At 34.5% G+C, this 21,058-nt stretch overlaps 1 protein-coding gene across 1 annotated transcript in view; it reads right to left on the bottom strand.

Annotated features, from left to right (window-relative positions):
- Positions 1-2,028, bottom strand: part of LOC145801704 (uncharacterized) — an 87,919-nt gene extending 85,891 nt beyond the window's left edge. Inside the window, exon 1 of the mRNA XM_082893431.1 lies at positions 1,941-2,028. Coding sequence (XP_082749557.1) covers positions 1,941-1,952 — 12 coding nt within the window. The 5' untranslated portion in view covers positions 1,953-2,028. The remainder of the gene's footprint in view (positions 1-1,940) is intronic.
- Positions 2,029-21,058: the final 19,030 nt, after the last annotated feature.

The raw sequence follows: 21,058 nt of genomic DNA, 5'->3' as shown, positions 1-21,058 counted from the left end.
TATAAGATTAGACCAAAGGTCATTTTGTATGAATACACAATGGGCCTAAGGCCGTTTGGTATGTTTGATGAGAATATGAAATGGGCCTATGGTCGTTTGGTATATTTAAAGGCATGGAGTGGGCCAAAGGCCGTTTAGAATATTTGACAAGATAGACCTAAATTCATCTTACATATGACTTGGACTGAAGGTCGTTTTGTATGATTGTTAAATGGACCAAAGGTCATTTTGAACAAGGGATGGATTGGACCAAAGGTCATTTTGAATGTGAATACGAATATGAACATGATTATGATTATAAATGCATGCGTGAATATGAATTTGGAATAATAGACCTAAGGTCCTTTTGTACATACGATGTGAAGGACCAGATGGTTATTTGTGCATGGATCCATTAAATATGAACATGATCTTGAATTTGAATATGCACATGAACAAGAACATGGTAATGTTGGACCCGAGGTCGTTTAGTACATATATTATGATCAGTTATGAAAAATGTTTGGACCCAAGGTCGTTTCGTCCCTTCGACATGTACTAAGTATAATGGATTGGACCCGAGGTTGTTCCATTATGAATTGTTTATGTACTTTATGAATGGGAACTGTGTTTCATATATATTAAGTACATATGTATTAAGTACAAGTATGACTTATTTAAATACGAATCTCATTCATTAACCTCTTTACTCTAGTATTATTCACTGGTCGTTAGCTCACTTTTTATCTATATGTATGTAGATGAGTAGCGAGATGTCCAGCCCCAGCTCTAGTGAACTTGTGAGAGAACCAAGTTAGTGGAGTCAACCAAGGTCGCCTCATGCATGAGGCTTTACTTTTGATTTTCTTTTTGTTTCCTTTGTCGTCATGTGTGACCAAGTTTGTATGTAACCTTGGTTTTGTCAAGACTATTTTTGAATGATCCTAGACTTATGTATATATATATACTCTAAATGACTGTCAAATGCGAGTTACTATTTACATAAGTGAAAACTTATTGTTTCATGCCATACATGCACAAGCTCATTGGACAGTCTTTGTGTTTCTACTTCCGCATTTGGCCCCCTATCATTAAATATGATTTGATTTCTATCTGAAGTCGTAGGTAATCTCATGATCACTGGCCGGCTATGATCCTAATCCATAGGGGTGGGTTTGGGTCATGACAAGCTAGCTGATATGTTCACAAAGTCTGTTGGTCCAACATTACTTCAGTCATCTATTGTCAAGCTGGGTTTGTTGAATGTCTTCGCACTAGCTTGAGGGGAAGTGTTAGAGTTAGAGTTAGAATTAGAATAAAATATACCGTGATTATGCAATCACGGTATATTAGGCAACATTATTGTAATTATGATTTCTTTCCTATTTTGTACATTCTCCATCAATATAAATATATGGGTTAGTCTCTATTCTAGACAAGCCATTTAATTCATTATATTCAATTCAAACAATGCATCTACCTGGATTGTACCCTCTTGGACCTTTCTTTACAAAAATAAATAAATAAAAAGAGAATGAAAACGAAGAAAATTGATCACTAATAGACCAGTTAATAGTGGCCAATTCATGTATGGGAAATTGATAACTTCATAGAAAAGGAAAAGACATGAAAATGAAAACATCATCGTAAGTGTGTACACATGGAAGGAAGTGCAAAGTAGTCAATTTCAAAGATTAAGTTGTCTGCAGATCACAGGGATTTTCAATTGCTTTTACTGATTTGGGTATAATAGCAAGAAAGTCAGTATGACAGCGTGAAACTCCAAGGAGCATATTGACTTAAATAGGTTAGCAAAAACTAGTCACTCTTCGGACTAGAGTAACACTTAATACCAAAGACAAGATCTAAAAAATTCAAATAAAGTACTCAAGACCTAATGAAGCTGACGACAGTGGTAAACAGGTCTTTATTGCATAAACAAACAGATTGCTAGGACTTACAGGGTTGTGCATCTCTTCACTCAGCCCAAAATTGACAAGAATCGAATTGACAGGCGTTGAAAATTGATGTAACAGAAAAGATCCTGCTCCAACCTGACATAAAACAGGAGATAAGTTTACCAACATAAGACATTAAACAAAAATAAGAATAACATCCTAACCACACTGCTAAAGCAAAAAAACACTTACCACTAATCCATATAAAGTGAGGTAGAAGACATTTTTCCTGCTGGTTGGTAACAATTTCATCCCCTATATCATATTTCAGCAGTCCGTTAAGATATGGTATATAGGAACAAGTGGTGAAACTAAGAAGAAACACAATTTTAATGAAATCATAGCACTTGCATACGAAACAATCACATGCTTCAATAAAAATAATAACATTAGGGTTTCATTGTCAGTTTTGAGCTACAAAATAGGCTAACATACTGGAAACAAGCATGCACTAGCATAGAAGCACCCCTACCAAAATAAAATTAGTAAACCTGAGCCCCTTTCGATTCCAACAAATCTGATGTGGGAATTGCAATTTCCACTTGTCAACACAAATTATAAGGAAGATGCTTAAACATAAACAACGGATTGTTGGACTCTTATGAAGCCTCTGCACAGATGACATTCTTCTCAAGATTCTGCCAAGAACCTTTAATTAAGCTCATCATAAGAAGAGTTGGAAAGCTACGCATTAATACCAAACTGTGAAGCAATTCAAAACTGTCCATGACAAAGCTGGAGTAAATTAAATATCTATAGAGGGATTCATGGATCTGTTTTCTCCAATTGACTATTCAAAACCATTCCCCAGTTGACTATCAGTGACAAGCTTTTTTCTTTTTACATCACTAATACTACTAGAATCTTGTTATTTCTATGTTTTCTCTTACGATGGCAAACCTCTTTGCTGACAAACCCTTTAAACCTTTTTGTTTATGAGCACTTCTAATAATCATGGACCTTTATTGAACCTTAGTCTTCTTCAAAATAATAATAATAATAAAATAAAATGAACTTTTAACCTTATTTTCCCATAGAACCTCCCACACCATGAAAACCTTTAGACCATTGTTGGTTATTAATATCATTATTTTTGTTATTTTGTGATAATTTTGTAAAACCTTACTTGGTTGGAACTTTAATCTCTCACACCTTTCAGCACTACTTGTGGTTGTGATCCCTCTTTCCAACAAGAGCATGTACAATTCCACTCTCTTCACTTTGCTCCATAAAGTCATTGGCATTGAGAAGCAAGAATCAATACCCCTTTCTAGCGCTTGTAACATCATCATCTCTCATGGGTTTTCAACGCAAATTTTTTCTTCTTATCACCGTCTTTCACGAAGAAAGAGTTGGTGTTCAAAGTACCATGCATTGTACCTTAGTCATATTGCCAAGGACGTTCAAGTAAAATATGGCATGCATCCATGGGTATCACATCATAGTAAACATCTTTAAAAGATCCCATTGATAAATTAACATCCCATCTTGAAGAAATAGTTACCTCATTCCCTTCGTTGAACCAAAGAATATGATACGGTTGCAGATGGCTATCAGTTTGAGTATTAACTCATCAACCATCTCTTGAGGAACCATACTCTCACTACTTCCACTATCAATAATCAGGCTGCGAAACTTTCTTCCTGTTATAAAGTGCATTCAAAAGATATTCTTGTGAAGCCAACCATACTTATTGTTAATAGGTGGCTGAAGCATCAGGTGTCTAATCACAAGTAATTTGCTAGCCACATTACCATCAATTCCTTCCTCCTCAACATCATTTGATTCCTTAAATTCAAGATGTTGATTCCCATCTTCAATAAAAGAGACATTTTCCTCAAATCTTGCTTCTTCATCCTCAAGATTGACACAAAAATTAGCCATTTTTGGATACTCATTTGACTTATGTGTAATTTTGAAGCATGGATAACACTTGTTAGTCTTTGGCCTTGAAATTTTTGTTGCGTTTGGACAGCCTTTTCCATTGCCAGTGTACATTTGTTAGTTTGGAGTCTAGACACATGGAAGGAGTTGTTTGCCAGCCTCAGGCAGGATTATTTACTCAACTACTTGATGCCCCACTGTTGTGACCATTACTAGGCCTTTCGAATGAACCACGAGTGAGCTGAGCTTCAACTTTTAGTGCAAGCTGATAAGTATCACTCACTTTATAAGGTCATTGCAAGCGTATTTGGTCTAGGATCACTAATTGAATACCATTTCAACTAACCCTTTTGGCTCTCAATTTCAGTAAGATTACTTCTTAACGACATTATTGAAATGCTTGAGCATCGTTTTAACTTGCAATATCGGCCACCATAACAGTCACTGTTGTAGTGTAATAGTACTGGGAGTATCAAACAATGTGTAACAAAAATGAGAAACCGAACTCCTGAATTTTTTTTCAGGCACTAGCAAGCGCCTAAAAACTCCTTGATAAGCATGTTCTGACCTTATTTATCACATTTTGAATGTTTGTAATAGTTTCTAATCAACATTGTAACACCTAAAACAATTATTTCTAAAAGATACAGATTTTTTTCTATTTTAAGAATAGAGCTACTATAGAAATCATTGCCAAATATCGCTCAGTATAATGTTAGTTTTAAGGCAAAAACTGGAGACTATCATCTAGTAAGGGAATTTTAATCTCTAGAAAAAGATAGAAATGCTACTAAAATAGATAATTTATAAAACTAATGAAAACATATGCCAATATGAGTTGGTACAAAGGTAATATAATAATAAAGGCAATAATAGTGGCCAATATAAGGCATGTTGTAAAATACTACCATCTATACCTTATTAATTCATGAGTTCACACCCACAAAGGGAATGACGTAGAGGATCTTAATAGAGTTCATGTGTTTAACAATTTTTTTAATTAATAGAATACCAGTTAGAAAGAGTGCTGCTAGTAGTAGTTCATAAATTATTTTGGACCCCCCAATTTTTAGCTTTTCTTTATTACAAAAATTACCTCAAATAAAATTACTACAAAGGACATCATTAATTTTGAGACACCTCATCTCACAATTAAACATACACATCCATTACATCATGAATTAGGGTTTATGAGAGCACCCACCTCCATCTCCACCCATCCATCTTCCCCAAATCCCACCTTCAAAACCTACCCACCCTCAAAACCTTAAAAATCCTTTGGCGGAAATATTCCGGCGATAACAGTGGCAACCATTTGATTACCTACATTGAATGGTCAAAACATGGAAATTTCTTGACACATTGAAAAGTCAAAATTGTTAGCGCTTCTAGAAGTTTTCATTTTTTCAAGTTCGGGAATACATGCCTGAATATTACTTATTTCTTCGGGAAGATGTTCCCAAACAAATAAGTAATGTTTGGGAATACAAGTCTGAACATGGAAATTACTTAACACATTGAACGGTTAAAATTGTTTACGCTTGTAGAAGTTTTTATTTTTACAAGTTCAGGAATACAGGCCCAAACATTACTTAATTGTTCGTGAACACATTCCCGAACATAGATTGCTTGTTCGGGAATGCAAGTCCAAACATAGAAATTTGTTAACACTTTTAATAGATAAAATTCTTAACACTCGCAGAAATTTTATTTTTTCAAGTTCGGTAGTTTCAGTTTTGAAGAAGTAATGAGAGAGGGAGGGAGGGAGAGAGAGAGAGAGAGACAGAGAGAGAGAGAAAGCATATCAACAGTGACAATGGTTAAACCAGCAAAGACAGTATTCTTCTTCTTCTTCTTCTTCATGGGCTTTGAAAATGATGAGACTCTCCTTCTTCTTAGTGGGTTTTGTTTGGATTTTTTGGAAGGGAGGTTTTTTTGGGGGTATGGGGTGTGGGGGGTGTGCATTCAATGGGTGGAATGCTTAAGGATAATTTTGGTATTATTTGGAAGGTGGGGGGAGAAAGAAATTGTAAGGGTTTCAAAATTTATAAGTGGGGGTCTAAAGAAATAGGGGGTCCAAAATAATTCATAGAGTGCTAACAGCACCACCCTTTAAAAATTTGTAGTCTTGATTTTAGTAAGATAGATTAAGGAAACTAGGATTAACAATTAAAGAACATGAATATGAAGAATTAACAAACATAAAATATAAAAGAACTTAAAAATATTAGAGTAATGTTTAAGAAAGATTCATAATATTAGAGTTACGGTTTAAGAAAGATTCGAATATTTTGACTTAGAGTTTAACTTTTAAATATTACCTTTAATAGATAACAAAGATAAAAAGGAATATATATTAATGTAATAATGTTAAAAGGGAAATTGAAACGAAATTTTAAAATATATAAAACATAAAATATTTTTAAAAATAGTGGTTGTAAGTGTCATAATGGTGATCCTCCAATCGTTGAGGCCTTTCATCACTAGAACTATCACTTTCTCCTCCCGTTGCCAAAACTATCAAAATGATTCTCACCTTCAAACTTTGAGATACGAACATGCACCATACTTTGGAATTTATTACAGCATGTACAAAGTTATCCTCCCATTTAAGGCCTTTTATGGCTAGAGCCTATGAACCATGGGTACCCAAAAATTATGTCGTACGAGTGCCGAGTACGTATCCAATATAGGTACACATACCAGTACGAATGCACGTGTACTAGGTGCACGAAATACGCATCCATCACTTCTTTAAAAAAAAATTAAATGGTAGGTATGGCCTAGGTATGGCATGGATACTTTTCTAGGTTCATCGAGGCATAATGAGTAGCAAATCTTGGTTTTTTTTTTTTAGGGTGAATTACACTAACAGTCCATATAGTTTGGGACTCATGTCACTTTAATCCCTAGCTTCTCAATTGTGACACATTTGAACCTAAATTTTGAATTTTGTTCCAAATAAGGACAATTGAAAATACTATTGCTCAATTTCAATGACAAAGTCGTTAATTTGATAAAATATAACTAATTTGACAAAAATAAATGTCAAAAAAATATTTTTGAATTTTTAAAAATTATTTCTACCCACCAAAGATAAAATTATGTAAAATTGATAAATTTTTTACACATTTATTTATTTATTTATTTACCAAATTAATTTTTATTATGTGTTTGGATGATGATCATGTAATAGGTGGTTGTTAAGCTTTTAATATGTAATCGATATATTTAATATATGAAATGTTTTAAGTTTTAGATTTTTTTATTTAATGGATTGGTTTAATAATGACATGAAAATTGTCGCCATATTTGACTTTTGGAAAAATAAAAACTAATTTAATGAATATAAAAACAACCATCCATTACATGATCATCATCCAACCACATAATAAAAATTAATTTGGTAAAACAAATAAATGTGTAAAAGAGTTATCAATTTTACATAATTTTATCTTTGGTGGGTAGAAATAAGTTTTAAAAATTAAAAAATATTTTTTTGACATTTATTTTTGTCAAATTAGCTCTGCCAGGGTTGCTTAACAACTCCGCTGGTCCCAAGCAGGGGTAAAGGAGAAGGGTTGTGTTATGCAGCCGACAACCAACACGTAAAAAAACTACTCGGGGTCCTTTATGACATGAAGCCTAATACTCTGAATCAATTAAACACTAGGTCGTTCCCCTTAAGTAACGTGTTGCGCCTGCCTCCGGGTGCTTCGAGAAGTGAGCAAGGGGCGCCGCATCGACGCCTGGATGCAGTGAAAAATAGGCAAAGGTTTTCGTGTTTTTCAGGACGAGCGCGAATAAAGAAGTTAGTCAAAGATTATAGGTTTAGGGTAGCCACATGAAATATAGGAACTTTAACGGGTAAGACTATGGAATTGGTAGATGTCATAATTAGGAGGAGAGTTAGTATCGCTTGCATACAAGAAACTAAGCGGATAGGTGAGAAAGCTCAAGAAAAAGAGGATACCGGTTTTAAGCTATACTATAGTGGCAAGGATAGACACAAGAATGAAGTAGGAATAATAGTTGCCAAGAGTTTTGTAGAAAATGTAGTTGCGGTCATTAAGAAATGTGACAAGATTATGTTAGTTAAACTAGTTATTAAAGAGAATATAGTGAACATTATTAGTGCATATGCCTCCCCAGTAAGATTAGATAATCAGACTAACAGAGTTTTTTGGGACCAAATGGATGAGGTACTATAGGAGATACTTATAGGAGAGAACCTAGTTATAGGTGGTGATTTCAATGGCCATGTAGGAGTAGATAAACTAAATTATGAGAGAGTGCATGGTGGGAATAGTTTTGGTGATAGAAATCAGGCTGGGAGAGTATTTTAGATTTTGCATTGATTTCTAATCTAGTAGTGGCCAATACTATGTATAAGAAGAGAGAGGAGCATTTGATAACCTTCAAGAGTGGGTTAATTAGGAAACAAATAAATTACTTTCTAGCAAGAAAAGGGAACCATCTATAATGCAACGACTGTAAGGTGATTCCTTGAGAGAGCTTGATGTCTCAACATAAGATTTTGGTACTAGATTTATGCTTTCAAGAGCAATATCCAGTTCCACAAGATAGTGGGCGTCGCAGGACTAGATGGTGGGACCTAAAAGGGGATAAGCTAGACACATTTAAGAATAGAATGAATAAATAAGGTACTTGGAATTTAGAAGATGATGCTAACATTGTGGAACTCGATGGCCAATTGTATGAGGAGAATCTCAAGGAAAGTTCTTGGAGAGTCAAAAGGAAAGAGGCCCAACTTTAGGAAAGCTTTGGTGGTGGAGAGAGGGGGTCCAAGCAGTAATAAAGATGAAAAAAGAGAGCTTTAAAAAATGACAGAATGATAGAACTGATGAAAACCTTAAGCGCTACAGATTGGCTAATAAAGAGGTCAAAAAGTAGTGAGGGAGACTAAGTTGAAAGCCTATGATGTTATACACTAGACTAAATAGTAAGGAGTGAGAGAAGAGGATATACAAACTTGCTAAGATAAGAGAGAAAAACAATAGATTTTAATCAGGTTAAGTGCATCAAGGCAAAGTCTCCAAGGTATTGGTGAGGGATGAAGAGATTAGGGAGATGGAAGAAATATTTTGAGAAGTTAAATCAAGAACATGGAGATAGGTCAAAAGGGAAGGAAGTAAGCAGCAATAAATAAAATCAGGACTATATATTCTATCGTAGGATTAGGGACTTTGAAGTAGAGTTTGCACTTAAGAAGATGAAAATAAATAAGGCTTTAGGACCCAATGATATACCTATTGAAGCGTCGAAATGTTTGGGTAAAAAAGGAGTTGTTTGGTTGACGAGGTTATTTAGCAAGATTTTGTTAACTAGGGAAATGCCAGAGTGGAGGAAAAATATTTTAGTGCCAATATATAAGAATAAAGGAGTTGTCTAGAATTGCAACAACTATAAAAGAATCAAGTTAATGTGTCACACAATGAAAGTGTGGAAGAGAGTGATGGAACGTCGATTAAGAGATATAACAGAGGTGTCAGAGAATCAATTTAGGTTTATGCCTAGTAAGTCAACAATGAAAGTGATCTATCTTTTAAGGAGAGTTATAGAAAAGTATAGAGAAAAGAAAAGCGACATTCATATAATTTTTATCGATCTGGAGAAAACATATGATAGAATGCCTCGGGATATCATCTGGTGGGTGTTAGCGAAGAAAAGCGTGACAAAAGGTTTATTGATGTGATTAGGAATATGTATGAAGGTGCGGTAACCACTATTAGATCGCCTGCTGAAGAAACAAGTGAATTTCCAATTACTGTAAGGTTATACCATGGATCGACCTTAAGTCCTTATCTTTTCGCTTTAGTTATGGACGAGTTGACTTGCAATATTTAGGATGATGTGCTATGGTATATGCTTTTTGCAGATGATATCATGTTGGTGGATGAGACAAGAGAAGGAGTTAACACTAAGTTGATGATTTAGAGAAAAATACTTGAATCTAAAGGATTTAGGATAAGCAAAACTAAAACAAAATATATGGAGTGTAATTTTAGTAATAATCACAATGGAAACAGAGAAGTGAAGATTAAAAATCAAGAACTACCTAAGAGTGAACATTTTCGTTATTTAGAATCGATTATTACAACGACTGGGGAGATTAGAGCAGATGTAGTCCACAGAATTAAGGCAGGGTGGCTTAAGTGGAGGAGTGCGTCTGAAGTATTGTGCGATAAATGAGTATCCATTAGACTAAAAGGGAAGTTCTATAGAACGACTATTAGACCAGCGATATTGTATAGGGTGGAATGTTAGGCAACTAAGAAACATCATATAAATAAGATGAGTGTTGCTAAGATGAGGATGCAAAGGTGGATGTGTGGCAAGATTAGGAAAGAAAAAGTTAGGAATGAGTATATTCGAAAATGGGTAGGAACAATACCGATAGAAGATAAGTTGAGAGAGAATAGATTGAGATGGTTTGGTCATATACAACGGAGACCAATAGAAACAATAATGAAGAAATACGATACAGTGACGGTAGATGGTAGTGTTAGGAGAAGGGGTAGACCTAGATTGACATGAACTAGTGTAGTGAATAAAGATATGAATCTTCTTAATTTGACTAACGAAATAGCCTTGGATAGAGTTGAGTGGAGAAGAAGGATTCATGCAACCGGCCCCATTTGATGGGACTTAAAGCTTGGTTTGGTTTTGTTTTGTTTATTTTTATCAAATTAGTTTATATTTTATCAAATTGACGACTTTGCCCTGGAAATTGAGCAATAGTATCTTCAATTTTCCTTATTTAGAACAAGATTCAAAATTCATGTTCAAATGTGTCATAATTGAAAAGTCAATGACCAAAGTGGCACAAGCTCCAAACTATAGGGACTGTTAGTGTAATTCGCCCTTTTTTTAAATATAGGGATATTGGAATAAATATGTTGTCTCTATACTTGAATACTCCAAAAAATAAAGGATATTTTTGCAAATATCACAAATTGGAGAGAACTATTAGCATTCTCTTTGGTCTTTAGAAATTGAGCAATGGTATCTTTATCTACCAATTGAGTTTCTGTCTCTCTCGATAATATCTCTCTGTCAGTTAGCATCATACTCTAGTTTGCACCTTACTTTAACTACTATTTACATTTGATTTCGAGTTATTATATATCATGCACTACTACAAATTATAAAAATATATACTTTTTTGGACATATCCTAACTATACCCATATTCTCCCTTCTTCTTTTTTTAAGTTTTGTTGTATCGGTGTACCCATGTGCTTCATCAGCTAGAATTATCACTTTGTCCTCCCATCACTAGAATTATCACTTTCTCTCCAAACAAGAGATTGAGTGCATTCATTCTCAACCAACCTAACACAATTAGATTCGTGGTTGCTATAATTTTTACGGTTTCAATCTTTATTTTCTTGCATAATGATGCAACAATAAAATGAATAGTACCAAAAACAAAACAAAACAAAACAAAAAATAGAGGAAGAGAGGAGAAGAAGAATAAAATTTTGCCCACAAAGAGAAATATACACAAAAACTGTGTATTTAATAATATGCCAATATAAAACCATAATAGTTCAATATAAATCCATCCCATCCATATATATAGGCCTACAAGCATCACCCAATAAGAAAACAAAAAAATAAAAACTAAAATCCTAATGAAATCAAAACTCCTAAATATATTTAAAATTCCTAAATAAACCAAATTTCCTAATATCTATCCAATACATTGCCATTCCCCATCATATAATCAAATAAAGTTTTGAATTTGTTCCTGCAACCCTTAAATCATTTCAATTGTTGCATATCTACCTCCCTACAACCACAATCAATGCCTATGAGATAAGAGCAAACCTTCCACAATGTTTGTTCTTTAGGATGTCAGGTTCAAATTTAGGCTTCAACTGATCTCGATAATCAATAAGAGCCTCCCCAAAAGGTTTAGTCAATAGTTCGGTTTAAAAGAGGATCTCAACAAAACTAAACCAAACAACTTTGCTTATTAATGATGTTCATTTGCTTCAAGAGTGTCTGGTGTCAAAATGGGTAGTGAAACAAGTTTAAAAGGTACAAAACTGAGCAATGGAAGCTTTTACGCTAAGAAGCACGAATACTTCTGCGAAGTAAACGTGTCATGTTCAACACTAATTCAACATGTCTTAATTAAAAAATCAAATACATAAAATAAAAGTTTTACCAACACTTCGCAGACGCTTCAGCGACACTTCTTGAACCATGCAAACATGTCCTACGTTATGAATCTCTCTATAATAACAACATTTTGAATTCTTCATAATAAAACTTATGTACTCTAAGGCCTCATTTGGGAACAAGTTATTTTAGTAACTTTTTGACTTTTTACGAAAAGATGTGCAGAAAAATAAAGAAAGTGATGTGACAACTTATAGTGACTTTTTGGCTTTTTGACTTTTTGGCTAAAATAATTACTCTCCAAATGAGGCCTATGTTTTGAAACATTTATAAGGTTAACACATTATGTGTATTACATAATTGTTTTGCATCGTGTAGAATATAATTGTTACTTGAATGATCTCTTGATATTTAAGTTATGAAATATATAACTTTTTAATGTAATTAGTGATATGCTACATATTTTTCATTATCCTTAGAAAATAATTCATATATATATGACAAATAATAAATTTGTAAAAAATATCATTTTAACATGTGGCAAGCGTGTCATTTCCTGCATATTTTGAAAATCGACATGTCAGTGTATCCATGTCGTGTTTGTGTTTTTGCTACTTAGCTTTTCCACCTTGCCTTCAACTTTGCAATTGACAGGGAATTAACTAATACTAACTTTGAAGCATTGCAGCACAATAAATGGAAATAGCTAAACCACTCTATTCTCTATCAAATAAGTGGCAAACGAAATTCAATCTCCACCCCCAAAAAAATAAGTAGAAAAGGAAGTTAAAGATGAAAGTACAAGGTCCATGAACACTATGAGAATATATCATATTTAATTGAGAGGCAACACAGGAAAATTCTACTTTTGTCTCAAATAAATTTCACTCATATGCAAGCTTGAAAGTCCAAATCTGATCTTATGATTTTGCTTGTTTTTGGTTTCTAGGTTGCTATGTTTGGGATGAAATGTTGACACTTGAAAATTTCTCTTTGTAAATGTTGAATAGCAAATGTCACTACAACATTTTTTTAGTTTAGTGACATTTGAAAGTGCCACAAAACTATTGGTTTAATGACATTTTTTAGTCTTGTGGCATTTTGAACAAGTGCCATTTGTATCTGTGCCACAGTAGATACTTGCAAGTGCCACTACACCATCATGGCTAAAAACTTTCAATGACATTTTGATGTCATGGTAGATATTATTTGTGGCACTATCAAGCGCCATTAAAAAAAGAGTTAGTGACACTTGTAAGTGCCATTACACCATCAAACTAAAATCTTTCAGTGACACTTTAATGTCATGGTAGGCACTATTTGTGACGCTATCAAGTGCCATTCATGACGATAATTCGTTATAGAACAATTTGATCCGCTCTTGTGGAGACTCGAACCGCCAACCTCCCGCACCATAAACCTTATACACCACACTCTTCCCACTGCACCTCTATAGCACCACATGATTATATATACAACATATATTATTTATATAGTACATACATCCATATTAATATAAAAGTATATGTATAAACATAATTATTCTATTGAACATAATTTCTGTAAAATAAACTATTTACTAGCAAAATAAAAAAAGACCACTTTTGGCGACTAAAAATATTTTTTAGTCGCCAATTCTATACTTTTGGCTACTAATTATTTTTTAATTGCTAAAAAACTTAACTTTTGCCGACCAAAATCGGATTTGGTCGCCGAAGATGCACTTTCACCTACGAAAATTTTGGTCGCCAAAAAATTTAATTCCCGCCATAGGATTTTAGTTCTCCTGCGCTAAAAATGACCACTTTTGGCGACTAAACTTATTTTTTAGTAGCCAATTGTGAACTTTTGGCTACTAAAATTTTTTTTGGCACCAAAAAGCTTTACTTTTGGCTACTAAAATTTTTTTAGTCGATAAAACCCATATAATCAGTGACCAAACTTATTTTTAGTCGCCAATTGTAGACTTTTGGCTACTAAATTTTTTTAGTCACCAAAAAGCTTTACTTTGGGCTAATAAAAATTTTTTAGTCACTAAAACCCATATAATCAGCGACCAAACTTAGTTTTAGTCGCCAATTGTAGACTTTTGACTACTAAAATTGTTTAGTCGCCAAAAAGTTTTACTTGTGGCAACTAATGCTGTTTTGGTTGCTGGAAGCTATACTTTCAGCGGCCAAATTTTTTTTGGTCAGGAAATTTAGTCGCCGAATGTGCTTTTTCCTGTAGTGTATATTGAGTTTAATTTATTTATTTTTAATCATTTACTGCATTTTAAAAATTTAGAAAATATATTAGCATTTTTTGTTTTTTCAAAAATGTCATTATAAGCTTGGAAAGTTTTTGGCTTAGTGGTATTTCTCAAAATGCTATAAAATATTTGTTTATGACACTTTTCACCTAAGTGCCATAAAAAGTAATTTGCACCTACCTAGTGTCCTGACATTTTTTAAAAAATGCCATTGCGACTAAAGTTTAGTGGCATCTGTTGGTAAATATCACGAACATAATTTTTTGTGTCATTATTTTATAAAATGCCATAAAATTGATATGACATTTCTTTATTGAAATGCCACTAGAGCCTTATATATTTGTGGTTCTGTAACATTTTTCTAAAACATTTAATACCAATTTTTATTTTTGTGGCATTTTCTAAAAACATGTCACTAGTGTAGTGTCACTAAAATATAAAATTGTCGTAGTGACATTTTTGTTATAGTGAAGTGACACTTTTTTAATTGAAATGTCACTAGAGCCTTGTATGTTTGTAGCTCTATGACATTTTTCTAAAAAATGCCACCAAATATTCTTTTTGTGACATTTTTTAAGAACATGCCACTAGTATGGTGTCACTAAAATGTGTTTTTGTTGTAGTGTGTATAATAATGCTTGCTTTGTCCAAAAATCTTGTTCATATGTTGAGTGTTATGCTGTTTAAGTATTGTCAGTTATGCATGTCCTATTATGAGATGGATTTTTAGTTTCTAGTTTTTAAAATAACTTTGGCTTGTGGATTGTGATTCTAGAGCTTGATGAGAGAACTTGATGTTGAGGCATCTTTCTGACCAACTGAAATTTCTCTCATACTAATGACTCTGGTCTTTGAGTGGGGCTGTTGTTTCTCCAACTCCTCAAGATTAATAAAAACACTTCATTTTGACTTCCAATGAATATATATAATGTGAGACCCCTAACTTTTGTAAACCTTATTAGGTCCCTAAATTTTAAGTTATTATAATAAAGCCCTTAATACGTTGATTGTTCGCAAATTAAATCCTAGAACCGAAAACGCATCACGGACGAACCCATATAAACCCTAATCGACCCTGGAAGCTTAGAAATCATTTCTCACACTCTAATATTAATTATTTAACTCTCAAATTTTAGATTAATCGCTCTAAACCTTAACTTCCGATTTTCACAATCTTCATTCGGTTATTTACCTTTAAATTCAAAGCAAGATAATACAGACCGAAATATTTTTGCTAACACTAATTTATTAACTCAACACTTAAAATAGATACTTTAATTGAGCTCAACCCCTCACATTTTTATTAAATCACAAATTGACCCCAAACAAGTACCATTATATATTTATATATGCACTTGTACCCTAAAATCTTTTTTTAACATTATATTTTACAATTTCCAAGATTTGTACACAAAAAATATATATATATATAAAACAAATCCATCAATTCACCATCACATGGCTAGCCATCATACCTCCTAGGCTGTAATCATTGTACTTTAGTACAAACAAATCCCTTGAAATCTTGGAACAATAATGACCTTGGTACCTATAAAGATTTGCTATATATATGAGTGTACTTCTAACTAGAAGGTATTTAAATTAGCCCTAAACCAAACTAGATCATAATTAAATACATAATTAAGGTTCTAATCCTCCCTCATTCCATTGCATTTAAACTAAATCAAGGCACTATTCAATTGAATTGGAACCAATGCGCATTTGGGACTTTTCAAACCAAATTCTCTATAAATACCACCCATCCGCATTTGTTGAGAACATATACACACTGTCACGACCCCAAACCGCCCCTAGTAGTTTGGTGCCGTGATGGCCAGTAATCCGTAATTACCGAAGGCCAACTTTCAAAAGTTTAACACAATCAGAGTATGGATATAGGGGGCTCACAAATGCGGAAGCAATAAATCAAATACACGTGGTCCATAAGAGCTGTGCATAGATCAAATGCAATGTCATTCATCTTTACAACTTGAATACAACAAGGCAGAATACGTGTTACATCTTGATCAAAAGGCTTCTCGAGCCGACATATACAAAACACAGTAAATACAAGCCAAGAAGCATGATTTTCAAGATTCGCCGCCATGAAATAAATGACATCGCCGACGTGAATACAAAACAAAGCCGACATAATCATGGACCCAAAACAAGCTTTCAAAACAGTCTAGGCGTCGCCGACGTCCTGCTCATCACCTACATATATATAGAGAGGGTGAGCCTGAATACTCAGTGAATGGTACTAATAATAAAGGTTTTGCATGAATATAGCCGAAGTCTTTCAAACGAAACATGCCAAAATCATACGAATATTAGCCGAGATCCTTCCAAAGCAAAACACATCCAAACTTTACCAAAACGAGGGATGAACCGTATTCATCTATCAAAGTCTTACAAGTCTCAAGGGATGCTCACTGACATCGGCAAAACATAAGTCAAACTTTATCGAACAAGAGATGAACCGTATTCATATATCAAATCTTACAAGTCTCAAGCAAGTCCACGCAGTAAACCGTCAGTGGCAAAACAAAGACTGCACGATCCGTAATCGATTAGCCAAAGGTACTGCGAAAGTTTATAGTCCTCCAGCATAAGGGACTTGTATTACTTAGGCTCGTAGCCCGATTTAACATAATAGGACTTGTGTTACTTAGGCCCGTAACCCGATTTAACATAATAGAACTTGTGTTACTTAGGCCCGTAGCCCGATTTAACATAACAGAACTTCCAAGAAAGGACCGTATCCTTTTATACTTAGTGCTGCGAAAGTTTAGAGTCCTCCAGCACAAGGGACTTTCCAAGAATAACATCAAAACAAAGCTTATACTTGATACATCAAAACAGAGCTATCCATTCATGCTTAACAAATACTTTCGTCAAAACAAAGCAAAGCAAGATTTATCAAAACAGTATAACATAGCTTTATCAATAATACCACACTCACATAGTTTTCCTCGGGTGTAGGCTCAAAGCGAAGATCAAGGTCCTACAAATCACATGGCAAAGCACATTCTCAAAACAAGCCTTATATGCATGCAGATGATCTCGGCATCCTCACCAGATCCAAGTCAAAAACAAAGCAAAACATACTGGGAGTTTAAACACTGCTCCCGTCTCATGAAAACACACTGGGTACCAACCAGGTCTTTGCCGAGGTCCCACACATCCTTGCCGAGGTGTGGTCCCGTTGGCCTCATTCAAAAGCAAAGTCGGGAAAACCTGGGTTTCCCTTTGAAGAACATGCAGATCATGATGAACATGATCATGAGAAAGATGAATGCAAGATCAAAACTCGTTACAAAAATCTGAGACTTCATGTCATGAGTTCAAAACATGGACCTGGGTACCCATACAAGAAGGTCATGCAAGAACATACACAAAAACATGGTTTTCGTTCCAAACTTTCGGATCAAAACGAGACTTTCTTCAAGAACATATGAAAAACCATTTTCTCTTTCCAAAACCAACTTCAAATCGATGCATGACATGCAAAACGGATTCGATCATGCAATGCAGCTAGATGATCAGCAACAACAACCAAAGTAGATCAAGATTCTAACCTCAAAACTTTAATCCGACGGTTCAAACCACGAAGATCAAGCTTGGAAGATCTATTCTCACTCAAGAACTCCTCTTCTTCCTCTCAAGAGCTTCTCTCTCTAAAGGCAAAGATTTGAGACAAAAATGATTTGTTTCTAGGTCTGCCGGCTGTCTTAACAATCAGCTCGGACACGTGGCGCTACCGGGTTGGTTCAACTCAAAAAGGTGATTGATAGATAAGACAAGTCTCTGACAAAGCGTATGCAGCAAGCTAAGGCAAGACACACCGGCAAGAATGACATCGGCTAAAGTCAAAGCTTCGGCAACAGGATAACAAAGACATCGGCTAGGGAGGACGACGCTTGACTAAGCTGTGCCACACCTTGGCCGGGGTGTGCCACATCTCGGCCTAGGCCATACCTGCCCGAGGACAAGGATCATCAAGAGCAAGACATCTCGGCAACAAGCCCGAGGTGAAGATGGGGGTCGACCAAGGTCCCAAAATAGTTCTAAGTACAAAGGTTCAAAGGTGAACTAAGCTCAAGGTAACCTCGGCTACACACCCAGCAAGGAACAAAATCACGCAAGCAATGCTTAAATAAAACAGGGCAAGGTAAAACCTTCAAAACATCAAAACAAGACAAGACAATGCATGAATGTGTGCAAGTCTGACAAGAGTAAGGTGAGGGTTGCTACACACACCCACACACACACCCACACTATATTCAAGTGAGAGAAGTGAGGGAGGAGGGTTAGCTTGGTGGAAGATAGGAGAAAAAGTTTGCTAGCAATTCCAACAACCCTCAAGTAAGGCACAACACAACTCTCTTTTTTATTTTCCCTTTTCAAATACATGCTCTTAGAAGTTTTAAACACTCATTTCAAATGTGTTTTGATAGTATTCTCATGTTAAAAATGAAAGGATTTGAGCCTTGATTTTACCTTCTTGTATTTCTCTTAATCGGTATAAGACTACCTTTTTCCATATCAACTCCCTAAATTTCCAAAGGCACACCTTCACCTTAAATTTCTGAGTTTAATACATATTATTTAGAAATTTTTCATCACAATACAAGTGGGAAATTTCCCCTAGTTGACCTCTTTTCTCACCAAATTTTTATTTTCAAGAACTGTGCCAGAAAAATCTTTTTTTCATCCAACTTTCGAAATTTCTAGAAAAATGTAGGAAAAATCTTCTGGACCTCAATTTTATGTAAAAATATTCCTTAAGGAGTTATCTTTCAACTAAAATTGGTTTCATTGAAAATGAGTGAACGATTTGTGAGAAACTCCAATTTTCGTAACGGTCGACGAATCTAGACAGCGCTGAAACATTTCTTAAATAACTAAAAATCTGGAAAGGCTATCACATCTCCGAAACACGTTCTGAAAAATAGATTAAATTCTATATGAACCATAGGAATGCTGAGTTCGGTAAAAATCTAAAATAGCCCTTTTGACTTTAATCTTTAAATGCTATTGAATCTGGAAATTTAGTTTTGCATGGGTGTTTTATGCTCTTGTGTACATGAATATGCTTATTAGTTTATGATCATGCCTTGGTATGATGTTTCATGTGTTATGGTTATGTTCCTTATCTTCTTCATTTTAATGATGCTCATGCTTATGTGGATATTACTATCTTGTTGAGTTTGTTCTAACTTGACTTAAAACATTGATCCAAACGAAAAACTTAATTGGGATGGTATTGGGTTTTCGATCACTTGAATAATGAAGAGATGATAATGTGTTATGTATGGATTGATGGGATGTGCTCCCTAATTGAAGGTTAAGTCTCGCGCAAGCGATTGTCGCGTATACCCTAGAATGGAACGGACGTATTCGGACTCTTTGTGATGGTTTGATTGGTGAGACAAGGTTGGGTCCAGATGGGACATTCTGGAGGATAAAACTTTTTGGAAGGATAATGTTAGATTCTGGAGATAAAACCTTTTTTCTTTCACTGTCCCTTTTGAGGCCCTGCGGTTGGCGCTACGCGGTATATAACCATTGGCAGGCATCCGAGGTTTGTTCCGCAACAAAGCAGCAAAAGGGGGAGTTCTGAATAGTCCGATGTCCAATTCTTGTGGTTGGGAGGATGAAATTTCTTTGGGGGATTTCTAGAATACTAACCACTAACATTATAACCTTTGTTATCTATTTGAATGACATGTTCCTTTCCTCAGTTATTGAAATTGCTATTATTGACTTGAACTTCATGCTTCATTACTTGTTCACTACAAAAATGATGGTGTATTGGAATGGGAAAAAGGGACGGAGTGTGTGTGCGTTTACTGGACATTCAAAGATCATGGCGTTTCATGCTAGGTATTGAAGACTATTAGACCAGTCAAAGGCAAAGCTGAAGCATTTGAGGACGTACGACTACCCTAGGAGGATTAGAAACTAGTTTGTAAATGTGTTTTAAGATTGTAAGTGATAGATCCCATGTTGTATTTAAGACATGATTTTGAAATTTGTATATATATAATATTTGTAACCTATCCTTATACCCCGTCAACTCATGTAGGCCTTGTGTTACTACCTCGTCAAGATCTGTCAAAAAAGTAGCTTTGCTATCTAAGGTGGTTGGACTTTAAAGGGAGGCTATTTTGACTCTTCCAACCTTCCTGGGATCTTGCTTGGTTATTAGCCAAAGGACTCATTAGTGACATTTCCTACACTTGTAACCTTAGATAAACCCTGTATTTAATAGTTAATATATTATCTGATGTTTCCGATTTTTGGGGCGCCACATATAAAATGAGACGTATGTATGATTTTTTTTTGTATATAAAGGCTACTACATAGGTTATTATTTTCTGAAAAATGAGTATTTGCTGCATCATAACTCCAATGAAACGAACCATTACATTGCATATTGAACATATAATTCTATTACAGAATGCAAGCTTCAAAGATAAGAGGCAGTAATAATCATTTTACATCTGGAATACTATAGTAGAGATTTTTTTTTTTTTTTTCTCTCATTAAATTGCTTTAAAAATGACCCCAAATATACCTAATACTTAAAGGCAACAAACAAACTAATCCTATTAAACGAAAAAATTATTAGTTTAACACCATACTAGGTTCTAAATGTCCAAATTCCCTTTATCTATCACCATCATTTTACAATTATGAAGAACATTGAAAAGTCATTTCAAAATTAAATACATAGTATGGTATAAAAGTATCAACTTATTAACATCAATTCCTAGTAGACATATGTATAGTTTATATAATTTAATTTATTTGATTGATTGACGAGAAATAAA

Source organism: Camellia sinensis, chromosome 10 (assembly GCF_055761805.1).
Source record: "Camellia sinensis isolate YWXY chromosome 10, ASM5576180v1, whole genome shotgun sequence".
Lineage (NCBI taxonomy): Eukaryota > Viridiplantae > Streptophyta > Magnoliopsida > Ericales > Theaceae > Camellia > Camellia sinensis.
The sequence above is the reverse complement of the archived record's forward strand: the minus strand, read 5'-3'. Positions and strand labels throughout refer to the sequence as shown.